Here is an 18,139-nt window from a genome sequence, read left to right on the forward strand (position 1 = left end):
CCGGCTTATCATTCGCAAATGGTTCATTGTAATATTCATGTTTTAGCATCAATCTCCGGAGCGGTTCCGATGGACATTTCGGTAAACCTGGACAGTATATCCGAACCCCAGAACAACTTATCCGATGAACCCGACAACAACGGAATCTTTCGTACCGAAGAAACTAAATTTGCCGAAATTGCCGCCGCTGTCGGTGACAATCTTCTACTGGACGACGAGACATCTCCAACGGACAGTTTGGTCAGCAGTTGCACCGACTCGGACGATGCACGCAAAAATCGCAAAAAAGCGACCGAACCGAAGCTGGATAAGATCGAGAAGGAGAAAGACATCGACGAGATATCGCCCGAACTGGATGAACTGACCAGTCCGGTGACACCCGGGACGCCGACACACGCATCCAACTCGTTGTCCCTGTCGGACGTTGGTCGAGATTTTCTGATAGACGATGAAATTGCTGATCAACCTGAGCTGGTTTTCGATGAGCCGGCCCTCAACGATAGCAGCATGGTCGATTTGGGTTCGATCCACATAAACATTACGGATGATGCTGCGACTCTGCGAGATTCTCTATCGTCACTGAATAACAATAAAATTGCGTCCAAGAGTGCTGCACCAGTGCCAAAGCCAAGAAAAATTATGTCCGACATATACGAATCACCGGCATCGATCAGAAAGAACCGAACCCGGCTATCCCGTGCCGAATCCCTTGATACGCTGTCGCCGTGCGATTCGATCGCGTCGGACGACTACATGCTGGATTTCAACAGTAGTATGGACTCAATTGACAGGTAAGCATGGTCAAAAGTGTTGATTTACACTAAATTCTCACACTTGTAGACCACTACGTTCGACTGCCAGCGGAAGTGCTTCGGCTCTGCACTCGATGCATGAGCTGCAACTTTGGTCGGAACTCGAAACCAAAGGTGGCACACTGATGCACGAATGGAGCAAGCTGCTGCGTCAAACACAGCGAAGCAACAACAACAACAATAACAACACGAGCCGGGAAAGCATAACGTGAGTAACGGTTACTTTTGTGCTATAACGAGCTTAGAAAACTTTTGCTTCCGCGACGCTTGTGGAACCATAAAAAAAGCTTTGTACGGGAAAAAGTTTTATTTACATACTTAACGGGTTTGAAGGAGAATTTGGGTGGGAATTTTATTCATCAAAATAATTTAGTGCAGGTTTTTGATGTGATCTTATCTGAATGAAAAATGAAGACACTCTTAGCTATTATTCTACAAGCGTTGAGACATATCTCATTTATTCAACAGATTGGCGCCTCTATTGACTCATAAATTGAAAGAAAAAACTCATGAATTATTTACTTACATAATAATCACTATCCGCACAAGATCTTTCATAACATTCTAGATAGTCAAAATTGTTTTGCAAAACAAGTACGACGCAGAAAAAATATTGCATAATTAATAACTTACAGGTAGTTCGAACGATTTTCAACCAATGTTTTTTAAACAATCAACATTTGTTTGAAACAATCGTATTCGAGTTTGAAGCAAGCATATTTTGTGCGAATCAGCAATATCCCGCGTTTGAAACAACAAAATTTCACATATATTTTACCGCATTTTCAGTTAATTTTTATATTCATACGGTACTCTTCTCACCACAATCAACGATTATTCGGATTTACCTTACAAATTGTACATTGGGACCTTCTTTACACGGATGCGAATTTCCGAAGTCACGCGGTTCTTTTAAGCTTTTCCTGCGTGAATTTTCAAAGTTATCCTTTTTTCTTGTTTTGTCTTAGAAATGCATGAAACATCGAGATCTGGTGTTATCACGAATATTTTTTTAAGTCGTCTATCTTATTTAAATCGAATTTCTTCTAGAAAATTTTCGATTTTATTTTCAAAAGAATATTTTTTGAGATAACACCAGATCTTGAAATATTCGTTTGTCTCAAAAAATTCGTGAGTAGAAAGAATGGTAATCGACGGCCGCACTGAAACTTGAATAAATACTAAAACTTTCCTCGGTACAAACTAACATCACCTTTTCAATTTGTAAACAGCTATGTCAAGTTAATATGGAATTAAATGTGGCAACCCTGCACGCTACACAAAATTGAACAAAGCACGCTGTTTGGTAGGCGGTGATGTTTTCTTCTTCTTCCGTACCAGCACGTACCGATTTTGCATCATTTTGTATGACAGTTTGAAAGTTTTGATACTTATTGCCCTATAATTTCGGAACCGGAAGTCGGATCTAGATGAAATTGCACAGTATCATTTTAGATAATGAGAGCTTTAATTTGAATCATGATTTGTGAAAATCGGTTTAACCGTTGCTGAGCAATCGAAGTGAGTTCCGTTTGTGGAGCTTTTCTTCCCTATTACCGGGCACTACTAGTCCCAAAGTAGATTTATATTTCCACCAACTAACAAGGTCTGTCAACTAGATGAATTTGTCAGTAAATTTTATAAAAATGTGCACCTCGTTTCGCCATCGTTTGTGAAAAAATCCTCATGAAATTGAAAATTTTCTCTTATCGCGCTATAATACCGGAACAAAAAGTCGGATCTTGATCAGCTTTCCGGGAACTTCTTGAAGAATTTTAGGACCTTTTATTTGCATCTTAGTTTGTTGATATCGGTTTAGAAATTTCCGAGAAAATTGTGTGCACCTTTTCTCATAGATTTGCACATATTGCCTTGTAATTCCGGAACCGGAAGTCGGATTTGAATCCAAGTTTGTGGAAATCAGTTCAGCCATCTCTGAGAAAATAGAGTGACAATATTTGTCACATACACACATACACATACACACACTCGCACACACACATACATACATACACAGACATTTTGCAAGTATCGGGTAGCCAGTATTCTGTGAAATCTAGGTGATAATTACCTTCAGTTTAGTTGAGTTTTCGATGAAAAAAATACACTGGAATTTTTTTTTTGTTGAAAACAAATGTATTTTTTTGTAAATTGATTTAAAATTTTTAAAGTCATTTCGATGTGAAAGTTTTCCTGTTTTCAATGGAAAATTTGACTGATTTTGTGAAAATCATTAGTATAATAATGTTTTGTAGGCTTCGTCAACTAAAAAAAAAGGTTGAAATAGTTTAATCTTTGTTAAAAGGCAGTCTAGATCAATTTAGGAAAAAAAAAAAAAACAACAAAGTATGCAATGTGACATTTAAAGACAAAGTCTAAATGCTCAGAATGTTTCATTCGAATCTGAAAAAATTCTGCCAACTGTGAATAGGATTTAGCACGTAATTCGTCATATCTAAGTCTAAGAACAATTATCAACGAACGGCTTTTTTCAAAAAATTGTCATATAATTATATACGGGGCACGCAAAATCAGCCGCCTAAAATTTTTTTTTTTCATCTAACTTTTTTTTCGGTAAAGAACTCGAAAATATTCGACACGTATTTTTTTATTTCAATATGGTACGTGGAATTTTCGAGATATGATTTTTTGAAATTTCGCGTTTTCAAAAAAGAGCCTTTTTTCAACAGACTATACTGTAAAATCGAATAAAGATACAAAAATTCGTACAACATAAAATGTGCGTCTTTTCCTTAGCTTTCAAATAAGCGATTCCATAAAACAACCTTTAAAGTTAATACAGGGTGATTTTTTAAGAGCTTGAGAACTTTTTTAAACAATAAAACGCATAAAATTTGCAAAATCTCATCGGTTCTTTATTTTAAACGTTAGATTGGTACATGACATTTACTTTTTGAAGATAATTTCATTTAAATGTTGACCGCGGCTGCGTCTTAGGTGGTCCATTCGAAAAATCCGCTTTTTTATCGACAAATTTTGTTCAGCGATGAGGCTCATTTCTGGTTGAATGGCTACGTAAATAAGCAAAATTGCCGCATTTGGAGTGAAGAGCAACCAGAAGCCGTTCAAGAACTGCCCATGCATCCCGAAAAATGCACTGTTTGGTGTGGTTTGTACGCTGGTGGAATCATTGGACCGTATTTTTTCAAAGATGCTGTTGGACGCAACGTTACAGTGAATGGCGATCGCTATCGTTCGATGCTAACAAACTTTTTGTTGCCAAAAATGGAAGAACTGAACTTGGTTGATATGTGGTTTCAACAAGATGGCGCTACATGCCACACAGCTCGCGATTCTATGGCCATTTTGAGGGAAAACTTCGGAGAACAATTCATCTCAAGAAATGGACCGGTAAGTTGGCCACCAAGATCATGCGATTTGACGCCTTTAGACTATTTTTTGTGGGGCTACGTCAAGTCTAAAGTCTACAGAAATAAGCCAGTAACTATTCCAGCTTTGGAAGACAACATTTCCGAAGAAATTCGGGCTATTCCGGCCGAAATGCTCGAAAAAGTTGCCCAAAATTGGACTTTCCGAATGGACCACCTAAGACGCAGCCGCGGTCAACATTTAAATGAAATTATCTTCAAAAAGTAAATGTCATGTACCAATCTAACGTTTAAAATAAAGAACCGATGAGATTTTGCAAATTTTATGCGTTTTATTGTTTAAAAAAGTTCTCAAGCTCTTAAAAAATCACCCTTTATAATGATAAAAATTAATAAATAATAAACAAATTAAAAAAGGCGGGTGGGTAATGTCAGAGACATAACTGGATGTCGTGAATACGAAAACAACTGGCATGTTCCTTAACACTTCCGAATATCAATTAGTTGATCAATTGTATGAATTATGCAAGCATTCCCCTTTTTCACATTTTTCGCAAAAACAAAGAAGGCTTCACTTGATCTCGATTACTGTGAATTTCACACAGCGAAATGTGCACAAATCTAACCAAAGTGTTCTAGATTTCCACTAAACTGAGGATATTTACCTTCGATTTGCGAACAACAAATCCGAATAGTTCTTTAGAAAACTTTTAGAGCCATTAGAACGGCTGATTTTGTGTAATGCTCTCCACCGTTGTTTTTTCACCAATGTTAATGACTGGCAGCTGTGACGTAATCGCTCTTGTCGAAACCGAAACTAGCTGTGCAAACGACACCAAACACATCTGTTCGCAGTGGCGATAGAATCCAAACTGATTCAATTTTTGTTAAGAGGTTTCTTTTTATATGGTTTCGTTTGTAGTTTTTTCACTATAGGGGGTTCTAACGGCTATAAAAATAGCAGCATACAGAATTTTAATGTCGATTATTTCATTTCAGATTTGCATTTCATTGAAAGAAACTATCAGGATGCTGTACGGGATTCATTCCTGCCTTTCAGAAGGACCAAATTGTGGAACTCACTACGATATTAAGCACTGTTCGGAACATTTTCTCGAACGATTTGTTGTACAGCAGCAGATATTTTGTTCTCTTCCTCAGAACGCGTTCTGATTGGCTGGTGTTGACATGGGTCAAATGAGACAGGTTTTTCAATAGTGCACTATTGAAATACTTCAATGCTGTTGCTATACACGTTTAAGTTGAAAAATGTCGATTCTATTGGTTAGACTATAACATATAAATCCTTTCACAGATCACTGAGCTATGAGCGTTCAAAACACGAGAACACGGCTAATGCGCCTTATGAATTATCCTCTTTGATACTCGTTTATACGAAACAAATCAGAAAAGTTTAATTTTGAATTATTTGAGATTATGTCACAAAACTGAAAATTTCATCATAAAAATGTGATCATATTTCTGATGGCATGTAGCAAAAATTATGTTGATTCGTTAGATACAACAATAGATATTCACGATCAAAAACTTATCACTCTCTCAGAAGGTAAATTTTGAAAAGGCACCCCATAGTAAAGTAAGTCGTATTCACGACAAAAAATCAAACATTTGGGCCTATTTTTTTCTTTTTTAGTGGAGAAAAGAAGCCTTAGGGGTTTAACTCAATTTTGGCCAAGTTTCAGAGTGGAAAGATCAATACTTTCGGAGCAGTGAATTTTTCAGTCACGACCCACACGCGCGGAGCGTACCGCAGCGCAATTCGTTCGGATACGGGCTTAAAAGGCTATCCGCATTATGCAGATCCGACCGATCGGAGCTCTCCGGCGTTGACTTTTTTTCTGCTTCGGCTATGGCTGAGCTGCACATGCATTCTTTCATTGCTCGAAAACAAACTTCATATATTCAAAATGTGAAAAAAAATTGAAGAGTGACGAAAGCTGCGATTTTGCGGAAAATTACGCCTTCGTTATTCAAAACGCCATAACTGGCTTTCATTGGAACAACGACCAAGCGACTATATTCCTCATTGTTTTCTATTATAAAATGAACAGCAAAGTCGACCATAAAACATTAGTAATTATTTCTGATTGCAAGAAACATGAAGCAATAGCTGTGTATGTTTTTCTCGAAGCTCTTAATCAATATTTTTCACAATACTATCCACATATACGCAAGTGCATCTATTTTTCTGACGGCGCTCCTCACCAGTTCAAAAATGTAAAACACTTAGCGACAGCTCATGGAAAAGGGCCATGTGACGGTGCTGGAGGAACTATCAAAAGAATGACACGTCGCGCAAGTTTACAAATGATCAATCCTAAGTAGCAAATGTAACTTATTGAACTTTCAAGATGTTTTACAATTGATTTGGAAATGATATTTATGTTAGATATGTTTAGAAATATATATTAAAATTGGTTTTGCAACTTATCACTGTTAAGTTTCACAATACTACCGAAAAAAATCACTGTAGAACAACTTTAAGTACATCTAAAACAATTGTGCAGTAAATCACGAACTTGTTAATGTTTCACTGGAAGCTCTACAAAAAATTTCACATCGTCATGTAAAACGGTAGTAACTATAAGAATTGTGCATCTTATCAAAAACTTTCCAAACGGCTGTCATAATTGTACCGGATACAATATACGTCGAAATTGCTAAAAATCTCTTGTGGAAGAAAAATTTGGGAAATGATTGATGCTCTCCGCAAGGTAAAAAAGGCTAAGCCGAATTGATAACGTTGTTGTAAAAAAATATATTTCTGCAGAGTCCGCATTGTTTCGGCTGCCTCATGAATTTTTAGATCAGTGTGTGCAGTTTTCTTCAGTTTAAGAAAAACATTGATATAAAATTAAAAATTTGCAAAAAAGTTGTGCAAGATTTATCTGTTTGAATTGAACGCAAAACTTGCAGACATGAGATTATTATCATAAAAGTTGCAGGAGTGCAATGAAAACAAAAATCAATCAGATAATTTGTATTCGGTTTTCATCTCGCGAAAAAAAAGCAGACCTGACATCACTTTTTAAAGATATTGAACGAAAAGTTAATTTCATCATAGTTACTCCCACAGTTATATACTACCGCTTGTGCAACTTGTTTTTGCAACTCCAACACACGGACTTACCAAAATAATACCTACAGTGCGTATCACAAAAGTCGGGCCCGCTAACACGAATGACTATACTGTATTGTTGTAATTCAACTAGAAGATTGAAACTGATAAAAAACGAAACGTAGAGCATTTCTTTCCGAAATATTAACATGTTAATGTTATTTAAATAATATATGTCATTACGTAGGGTGAACCATTTTCTATTCAACTCACTGTTACCATCGATGCCATATTTGAAAATATTCAAGCAAAATTAATTTCAAGATTTTTCAGATTTAATTACACATTAGTTTGATTAAAATCGATTGAAAATTTGAAGAATGTTTGAATACATGTTGTTTAAACACCATTCCGATGGTTCTCATTAAAAATAATAGACTGTTATTTTCACAGTAATTGGTGCACAATCAATAAAACACGTTAATTCAAAGGCGCTTGAAAATTTCGGCCGTACGAATATATGTTTCACCATAAAAATGCAGTTCGTTGTCGACTTTTCAATTACAAAAACACAAAAGATCAATTCTTCAATATGTAGGATTATCATTTTTCATGTGCAGATTATTTTACAAGATCCAAGTTTATGTTAAGAGCCGTTGTATTGAAAATCAAATGTGAAACTTATTCACTCGAAATTGAGTTTGCATGTTTTTGTAAACGTCAATTTCTTGTTTACATTGCGTAGTAGTTCTCACGAGTTTCACAATCGTTTTTTTTTGCTGATTTTATTACTGTCTTTGTAATGGGATCGAGGCATGAGTTTTTGTATCAGTTGCACAATAGTTGTGAATAAATGTTCGTAATAACGGATGGACTTAAAAATATGTTGCACAACACAGAAAAATTGCGCATTTTCCATAACACAACAGGTACTAGAATAGTGATATAAACTAACTTGATAAATTGCACAATCAGTAGGAAAATACAGGACAGCAACTTAACATGCTACTTGGGATGATTGTCAAATTTCGACCGCGAATGAATTGTAACAGTTCGGCTGAAAAGTTCGTATCGTTTAATAGAAACACACATTTTTTTGCCAAAATTCGTTTTTATTATTCAACATAATTGCCATCAGAGGCGATACAGCGATTATAGCGATCTTCCAACTTTTCGATACCATTTTTGTAGTACGATTTGTCCTTTGCCTCAAAATAGGCCTCAGTTTCAGCGATTACCTCTTCATTGTTTCTAAATTTTTTACCGGCGAGCATTCTCTTGAGGTCTGAGAACAGGAAAAAGTCACTGGGGGCCAAATCTGGAGAATACGGTGGATGAGGGAGCAATTCGAAGCCCAATTCGTTCAATTTCAGCATGGTTTTCATCGACTTGTGACACGGTGCATTGTCTTGATGAAACAAAACTTTTTTCTTCTTCAAATGAGGCTGTTTTTAGAAATTTCGTCCTTCAAACGCTCTAGTAACGCTATATAATAGTCACTGTTGATGTTTTTTCCTTTTTCAAGGTAGTCGATGAAAATTATACCATGTGAATCCCAAAATACAGACGCCATAACCTTACCGGCCGATTGTTGAGTCTTTCCACGCTTTGGGTTCGGTTCATCGCGTGCAGTCCACTCAGCTGACTGTCGATTGGACTCCGGAGTGAAGTGATGGAGCCATGTTTCGTCCATTGCTATATATCGACGAAAAAAATCGGTTTTATTTCGATATAACATCTCCAAACACTGCTCAGAATCATCAATTCGTTGTTGTTTTTGATCGATTATGAGCTCACGCGGCACCCATTTTGCACAAAGCTTTCTCATATCCAAATATTCGTTAATAATATGTCTAACACGTTCCTTTGATATTTTTAGGGTGTCAGCTATCTCGATCAACTTCACTTTACAGTCATTGAAAATCATTTTGTGGATTTTTTTCACGTTTTCATCGGTAACAGCCTCTTTTGGACGTCCACTGCGTTCATCGTCTTCGGTGCTCATATGACCAGTACGAAATTTTGCAAACCACTTACGAATTGTTGCTTCGCCCGGTGCAGAGTCTGGATAACACTCATCAAGCCATTTTTGGTATCGGCGGCACTTTTTTCATCAAAAAGTAGTGTTTCATCAACACACGAAATTCCTTTTTTTTTCTTTTTTTTCACAATAACAAAAGTAGCTTCACTCAAAATGCAATATCTTACAAACTAATAATCAGACAGCTGTCAAATTTATACACGTATCTTTTGAAGGTTGGTACTAACTGAAAATGGTATGGATTTAATTCTAGTGGCGCCCTCTCATCGAAACGATACGAACTTTTCAGCCGATCTGTTACGAGTGGGCTAGGAAAGCATCTTCTCTACCCAATATTTCAGTCATATACAAATTTTCGGAAGATTATGTAAAAGCAGAGAAATTTCTTAAAAATCGTTCCGAAAAATGTAAAACCATTTCTGGAACAAAATCGATTCACTATGTTGAGCCGCACGAAGACAAGGAATTAAAAATGAAAGTTTTCTCTTCCCAGGACACGTTTGAAGTATTGTGTTTTTGTAAACCAGAAAAACCAAATCATAGAAACAGTGCAACTGTGCAAAAACTTTATGTCACCATTATTTTATTACTCACGTAAATCCTTTGTCCCAATTTTATTCGTTTCCTGTCTGAAACGTTGCTAACAATAAACTGACAAAGTGAGGATTCGATCTGTGGCGCGACATGTGTCGACAAGTTAAGCCCGTATTCGAGCGTGTTGCGCTGCGGTACGCTCCGCACGTGCGGGTAGTAATTGAAAAATTCACTGCTCCGAAAGTATTTATCTTTCCACTCTGTTTGAAATTTTTTTATTTGTTTCTTAATTATTAACTTTTATCATTATATTAATATTAAAGGTTGTTTTATGGAATCGCTTATTTGAAAGCTAAGGAAAAGACGCACATTTCATTTCTTGGACAAATTTTTGTATCTTTATTAGATTTTACAGTATAGGCTGTTGAAAAAAGGCTCTTTTTTGAAAACGCAAAATATCAAAAAATCATATCTCGAAAATTCCACGTACCATATTGAAATAAAAAAATACGTGTCGAATATTTTCGAGTTCTTTACCGAAAAAAAATAGTTAGATGAAAAAAAAATTTAGGTGGCCCATACATATTTCCATGCGTAAGAAAATTAATCATCTTTTTCTGAAACCCCCTCTGAAACCTTTTCCTGTATACGCACCTGATGCACACATTCAAGGACTATTCAAACATTTCAGTTCCGTGACGGTTCAGTGAAAGTGCCTTCAGTGCGCCGTCAGTGTTCTTTTTTTATCGGAACCCTTCCGTTCAGGTTCCGTACTGTTTCCGTTCCGGCACAGCCAATGCAATAACATACCGACTTCAGTGAAAATAAAAAATATCGGTGACGACGAATTTGAGTTTGCCGGACGGATGCTACACTGGCGGCGAGCTGCACTGAAACGGCACTGTGCCGGATAGGTGTAAATGCGCGCATAGAAAACGAATGAAATAATATCAGTATCCGTGCACGGTGTCGTGCCGGCACTGAACCGGACCGGATATGTGTGAATAGTCCTTCAAAGGAGGCTTTAGTGGCTTATGCTTATGGCAGTTGAAAACAAGTTGCTGTCTCCAAAAATGCCAGGTTCACAGATTTATCTGAATTTCACAGATTCATCCTGTGCAGAAAACAGATTACACTGAGGTCTTTTTTTATGCGACTTTTTTATGCGAATTTTCAGAGTTATGCGGTTTTTTATGCGAAGTGACTTCAGTGTATAAAAAGTGACTTCAGTGTATAAAAATTAACAAAGATTTTCACATATATTTGAAATCAATCCCAAACTAACAATGAGCCCATAAAAGTCTTCAAATTGTTATGGAAAACAAATTGTCCCACAGAGCGTTCAAAAGTGATGGTACCTTATTTTTTTGCTCAGACTGATTTTTGGTTCGAACACAGATTTAAAAAAATGACCTGGCATCCTTGGCTGTCTTAGTTGCAGCGTCGAAGCGATTTCACTATTGACGTGCAGCGCGCGAATTTTCTCTATTGTATCAATGATTCGAAATAATTTTAATAAACAAAATCCCATTCAAAAGTATATAAAGACTGTCCCAGAAAGTATGGACGCACTTTGATTTCGCTGTAAATAATTCACAAGTGAGATATTCAAATTTTATTCGATATACTGATAATATTAGACTACAACAACAGAATATTATTCTCAACATTTGCTACTTAGCCATTGTAGACTAGCTGGCGCATCTTCTTGCGAACGTTCCTCATCAAATTCCGTACAGACCATTCTACCGTTGATTTCGAGTAGTGGCAAGAAGCAAGATCTGGCCAGAAGACAACAGGATCCTTGTGGCTTCGAATCATGGGCAGAAGTCGTTTTTGTAAACATTCCTTGATTTACATTTCGCTGTTCATCGAAGCAGTGGTGATGAAGGGTTTCGATATCTTACCGCAGCTACAAATTGCTTACCAGACCATAGCTTTCTTACCAAATTTTTCGACTTCAATAGATGTCTCGGACTGGTTTAATACTTGCCCTTCTCGCACCGTATGATATTGTGGTCCCGGTAAGGATTTGTAATCGAGTTCACGTAGGTTTCGTCGTCCATGACTATGCAGTTCAAATTTCCACCAAGAATCGTATTGTACAGTTTTCGAACCCTCGGCCTGATCGATGCTTCTTGTTTCGGACTACGTTTTGGTTGTTTCTGCTTCTTATAGATTCGAAGATTCAAACGTTCTTTAGCACGAAGAACATTTGATTTCGAAGTGCCCACTTTTTTAGCCACATCCCGAACTGAAATCTCCTTCTTCTGCTCGAACGCCTTCAGTATACGTTTATCCAACTGAGGGTTAGCAGGGCCTTTTTTTCGACCCGTGTTCGGTTTATCTTCAAAGGTGTTATCCTCACCGAACTTCCTGATTGCATTTCGCACGGCTTTTTCACTTACTCCTTCCATTTTTGCTATCTTTCGCAGTGACAGTCCGCGTTCTATGCACCATTTGTACGCAATTTTTCGACGTTGTTCTGCTGAAAGTCCACGCATTTCGAAACAAACTAATGAAAACGAATAAACAACTGCACAAGTGATTAGAAAAGAGTGTAAACAACATAACGCAGCCATAGAAATTGACAGATCCTGAACCATTGCGAAATGGCAGAGGTTTTTGGTTGCGTCCATACTTTCTGGGATAGTCTTAAGATAATCAATTCCTCAATCTTCCAATGATCTGTTACATCTGATGTAATCAGATGTAACAACCCGTAAATTTGGCCACGAGACGCCACTGTATCAAGCAACTTTTGAAACCAACAAGAAATAAACCGTCATGGCGATTTCCAGTGAACGTAGCACCCGGGGACACACTAACGACTCATTGATAACTGCTCACCCGGTTGTTGTTACGGTAATTGTTGCGTATCACATGCATCATTATGGCGAATTCATAACCGTATAAGCAGGTGGCAAACACTTACGCGCCTGAGTGAGCTGCTACGGAAATCGAAATGTCGAATTGTTTCTACGGCGATGGTCGCCTCTTCTCTTCAGTACTTGCAGGTTTGTTGTTTTTTTTTCTCTCTTCAACCCCAGACTCTGTTTCTCTAAAATTTATTATCAAAACCAGACGGTAAGGTAACACGTGAATGTGTAATGCATAAATTGTTTGTTTGTGGATTGATGCTTAATTGATGACATTAGCGCATTCGGAGCACTTAACAAGTATGTGGAAATGACAGACTGAGTCGCTTTTTCGAAGAAAAATCGTTTCAAAGCGAGTCAGTGAATAGTGCGATCTCCGAGTAAACAAGGAAATTCCGCAATAGTTTTCTACTTATAAAAAATTCTCGTACAATCAGAAACGAAGCCAAGTAGCGTATGACGAATAAAACAGGCCACGAACGTTGCTTGAATCAAGCATGCATATCGCTCTAGTTTAGCAATGTTTACGTGTTTTTTTTTTGTGTTTCGATAACATTTTCATTGCCGTGTCTCGTTGTAGCGGCAGAATATGATACCCTCACAATTACGAACATTGGAAACAGTTTGTTTTCATTGCTATTCGAGATTTTATTAATGCAATTAAAAAGTGAACAAATTTTCTAACTTTTATAGTTCACCACTAAAACGGATAAAACAAAACCTCCAATTTCACCTGCTATTGCTACTAGTCGTAAGTCGGCTTCCAACCAGCATTCGTGAATCAAAAATAACATTCAATACGAGCAGCCATACCACGCTGGAAGTCATACAAATGTCCTTCGAAGTTTCATATTAAAGGCACCTCCGATGACTTCACGCTTCAATGACAACTTCCGGTAGGGTAATTGTAATTCAACGATGAACCAAAGAGTAGTGACAGAGAGGTTTGGTGGTTTGGTGAATCACCTAACCTTCGGGAATTACTTGTTTTCCAACAGATGTCCGGTCAATCTACTGCAGCTGACAGAAAAAAAAGTTAATTAATATTCAATTCGATCACTCGCAGGTCGTTTCGAACTTCCAAAAATATGACCGCTTCAATTTCAATACAAAGAAAGCCTCTGCAGTAACTGGGATAGAGCAATTTACCCCAATTTCGTCTAATCACGAAATCACGAGTTTCCTCCTTGAGAACAGTCGAGGTCACTCGAAGAAATTAACATAAACATTGAAGGAGGTTTGGAAAAAGAACTGGTAAGAACTTTACAGCACGCATATGGTTGAGAAAGCGAAAGAATTGAATCAATGCCGGTAACCTTCAATGCTTGATTTAGCTAAGAACAAACCCAAAATATAGAAAACGATTATTTTCGTTTCGAGAGTGGTAGTAGGGATGTCCAAGTGAAAATGTATGGGGTGTTCCGAAACATCGTGAATGAGAGAAGAGATTTAATTATTGCGCTTATAATGTAATACTTTATTAAATATTCATTCAGAAGTTGCTATTCTGTGTTTAGAACACATAACCGTAATAAATTTTCTATACGTTTCGTCTTTGACTAATCAGTATATGTTGAGCTGTTATGCCACCTAGCATTTCAAGATAAACCGCTCAAGAGACGTGAAGTCTCTGCTATTTTGTTTTCTACCAAAGTACAATTTATTTAGTTTTCTTTAACACTTCTACCAAGCAATCTTTCTACACCCGAAATGCAATTATTTCGAATGAAAAGTCTTGTACAAAAATGTTTCGCGATGCTTCGATCTAAAAATACATATCCAACTTTTACGAAATCGACAGAAGGCTCCGGTTCATATTGGAAGCTAGTACGTCTATCATTAGTAATACATCGCCTTTTTTATGCATTTCTGTAGGTCTTTTTTTCGAGGCATGTGTTGACAAGTGGAATCAAAATGAGGCGGGTTGGTAATGTCAGAGACATAACTGATGACGTGAATACGAAAAAAACTAGCACGCTTCCTCCACACTTCTGAATATCAGTTAGTTAATCGATTGTGTAAATTGTGTAAGCTTTTCTCTTCTTCACTACTAGAATTCGAAACGATTCACTTACATTAAAGTACGGTTTGTTTTGAACTCATCAATCATTCTGACGGACAATTAAATATTACGAAATAATTTGTATATGTTAGTTCTTTGTAATAACAATAGAAGACATACACGTTTAAAAACTTAATTTATTTAATTCAATGCAAATGTAATGAACAATAAAATATCTGACACCACTTGCACGCTCTGAAGTCAACAAAATACATTCAAACCAATACACACAAAATCCAACTAAAAAAAAACAGAGAACAAAAAAGCGAACATTTTGAAACTAAAATCCATCAGATTGTAAACCTTCACTACACTTTACTACTTGCATATTTCAACAAATAAGTAATTCTAATAGTCCTTAAGAAAACATTTGGAGCCATTAGAAGAGCTTATTTTGCGTAATGCTCCCTCTTGTTGTCCACTTCCCACAATGCAAACGACCAGCAACAGGATGACGCAATCGCTCTTGTTTGGAGCATAAGTGATTCTGCGAACGTCCCGCAGCAGAACTGCTTCCTGTGCGAATTGATTCAATACTAAAGCTATTTTGGTAAAGGGGTTTCGTTTTATGTGATATCGTTTGTAGCTTTTCCGCAAAGAGGCGGTCCACAACCACGCCATAAAAATAGTAACATACAGAATTTTTTATTCGCACTCGTTTGGTGCGAATTCTGCACTTTGAAAATTGCACAAAGCTAAACAAATTATTCTAGTTTTTTATAGTTCTTTAGATAAGCAGGGCTGATTTTGCATAATGTTCCCCATTGTTGTCCACTTTTCGTTTTCTTCAATACAAACGACCAGCAGCTGGAAGACGCAATCGATCTTCTTTGAAGGGAAACTGGCACTACGAACGTCCCGCAATTGATTCAATACTGAACTGAATTCTTGATACTGGAACTGGAACTGAGCTCTGAACCTGAACCAACCGGAATGATACTTCCTGTCCACTGCGCAGGTTAAAATGAACGAAATATATCAAGTGTTAACCTTTTATTCCGACCCAGGTACGAGAAAGCCGTCAAGAGTCTTCTTCTTTAATACTCGCTACTTTTATACCAAACATTTCAGAAAACTTTAATTTTGAATTATTTATGATTACGTCATACAACTGAAAATGTTACAATGAAATGATGATCATATTTCCGATGACATGTAGCAAAAATGACCTCGCACATAGAGTCTTTGAGACAGTAAAACCTTTGATTTGATTTATTTTACGTGCATTAGAAGATAATGTTGAACTGCTAATGCCACCTTGCGGATCAACATGATTCATAGAATATTATTATACTTATCGGACTGTGATTCCGGAACCGGAAGTCATATCCAAATGAAATTCAATTGGGTTCTATGGGACACTAAGTCCTTTCATTTGTACCTAAGTTTGTAAAAATTGGTCCAGCGGTATCTGAGAAAATCGAGTGCACTTTTTTATACATATTTTACCCCGTTACTCCGGCACCGGAAGTCAGATGTGGGTTAAATGACAGACTATGGGATTGTAGAGGCTCTTATTGTAATCTAAGTTGAAGAAAATCGGTTGAGCGATCTCTGAGGTAATCCAGTGTACTTTTTACCTTTCTCATATAGAAAGGTGATGCAATCATTGTGAAAACCGACTTTTGGCCCGGAGGACCGAACGTCATGTACCATTCGATTTAGTTCGTCAAGTACGCAAAATGTGTGTGTGTGTGTATGTGTGTGTGTGTGTGTGTGGGAGATGACTGAACTGATTTTCATTAATTTAGGTTCAAATGAAAGGTATTGTATTGTGTATAAAGTTCCTGAGTTTTATTCGAATCCGGCTTTTGGAATATGCAAAATAAAAGAAATTAAGTGCACTAACTTTTCTCAGAGACGGCTGAATCGATTTTCACTAATGAAAGATTAAATTGTCCCATACAAAGTTCCGAACTTATATTCGAACCCGACTTCCGATTCTGGAATTACAGGGTGATTAGTGTAAAAAATCCTATTTCAAATTACCTTCTCACTTTTCTCAGAGATAACGCGCCCAATTTAGCAAACAAACTTCAATTGGAAGGTCTTGTGGTCTCATACAGAATTCCTGAGTTTCATCCGGATCCGACCTCTGGTTCCGGAGTTATATGGTAAAGAGTGTTAAAAATGGTATACGGTCAATTAAACCGGCGAAACAAAAAATCGTAAAAAACTTTATAGACTGGCCTCAAAACTATTGGTTGTCGATTTTTGATTAACGACGGGAGATAGTAGTCATATACTCAAAAAATGGATCACACTTTTCTTAGAGATGACAAAACCGATATTCCCAACATTAGATTCAAATGAAGGGTATTATGGTCGTACAAAAATACTATTGGTATCTACAAAAATTTACACCGTTGTTTGAAATACTATGTAAAAATTATAGAAAATCTTACAAATTTGAAATAAAACTAGTAGAGTTCGATAACACCGATTCCCGGATTCCGGTTTCGGAAGAACCTGTAATAGTGGAACTGACTTCGTTTTTACATGGATGGCCTTACCGATCCGAGAACTGTTTCATTCTGCAGGTTATACTAGATTATGCACAGACAATCTTTTTGGTTTCTTTCAAGAATCGAAGAAAATTATTTTGAAGAATACTCCAGTATTTTACATTAATTAAAACAGTTTTTTTACACACTGCTACTCCCAAACCGGAAGTTCGATCCGAATAAAATTGTATTACAGGCTATGAGACCAAGACACTATTCATTTCAATCTGAGAATGATTGAATGATTGAATGATTGAATGTTTGAATGATTGAATAATTGAATGATTGAATGATAGAATGATTGAATGATTGAATGATTGAATGATTGAATGATTGAATGATTGAATGATTGAATGATTGAATGATTGAATGATTGAATTATTGAATGATTGAATGATTGAATGATTGAATGATTGAATGATTGAATGATTGAATGATTAAATGATTCAATGATTGAATGATTGAATGATTGAATGATTGAATGATTGAATGATTGAATGATTGAGTGATCGATTACCACACGTCCTTTCATTCGAAATTATTCAAAAATCGGCCTACTCATCTTCGAAAAAACGGAATGTCTATTTTTGTCGACGTCGACGAGCTGATTGAAATGGTATATGAAGTAACTCTAGCTACAGAATATTTTTGAAAATTCAACAAAAAAATTTGTTTCCCTGTCACTACTGAACATCCCTAGCCGCCCTGCAATGTTGTGAAAACTCTAGGTACCAATAGCAACACGGTCGTAATTTTTCTTTTTGTTTTTTGGGCTCTCACCAACACACCTGCAGTGGTAGCGCACCGGCTTCACAGCAGAACATCAACATTCACCAGCACCATGTATTTCGTTTAGCAGCATCGTGTGGTGGATTCGA

The 18,139-nt window shown here is 36.9% G+C and overlaps 1 protein-coding gene across 7 annotated transcripts in view; it reads left to right on the plus strand.

Moving 5' to 3' along the window:
* Positions 1 to 18,139, plus strand: part of LOC131437435 (uncharacterized) — a 225,782-nt gene that overhangs the window by 164,140 nt on the left and 43,503 nt on the right. For all 7 annotated transcript variants that reach the window (XR_009230760.1, XM_058606785.1, XM_058606784.1 and 4 more), the window contains 2 exons: positions 47 to 791; positions 841 to 1,020. Coding sequence is in view for 6 of the 7 variants with exons in the window: in XM_058606785.1 (XP_058462768.1) it covers positions 47 to 791; positions 841 to 1,020 (925 nt within the window). In the remaining variant the exon portion in view is untranslated. The remainder of the gene's footprint in view (positions 1 to 46; positions 792 to 840; positions 1,021 to 18,139) is intronic.

Source organism: Malaya genurostris, chromosome 3 (genome assembly GCF_030247185.1).
Source record: "Malaya genurostris strain Urasoe2022 chromosome 3, Malgen_1.1, whole genome shotgun sequence".
Taxonomy (NCBI): Eukaryota; Metazoa; Arthropoda; class Insecta; order Diptera; family Culicidae; genus Malaya; species Malaya genurostris.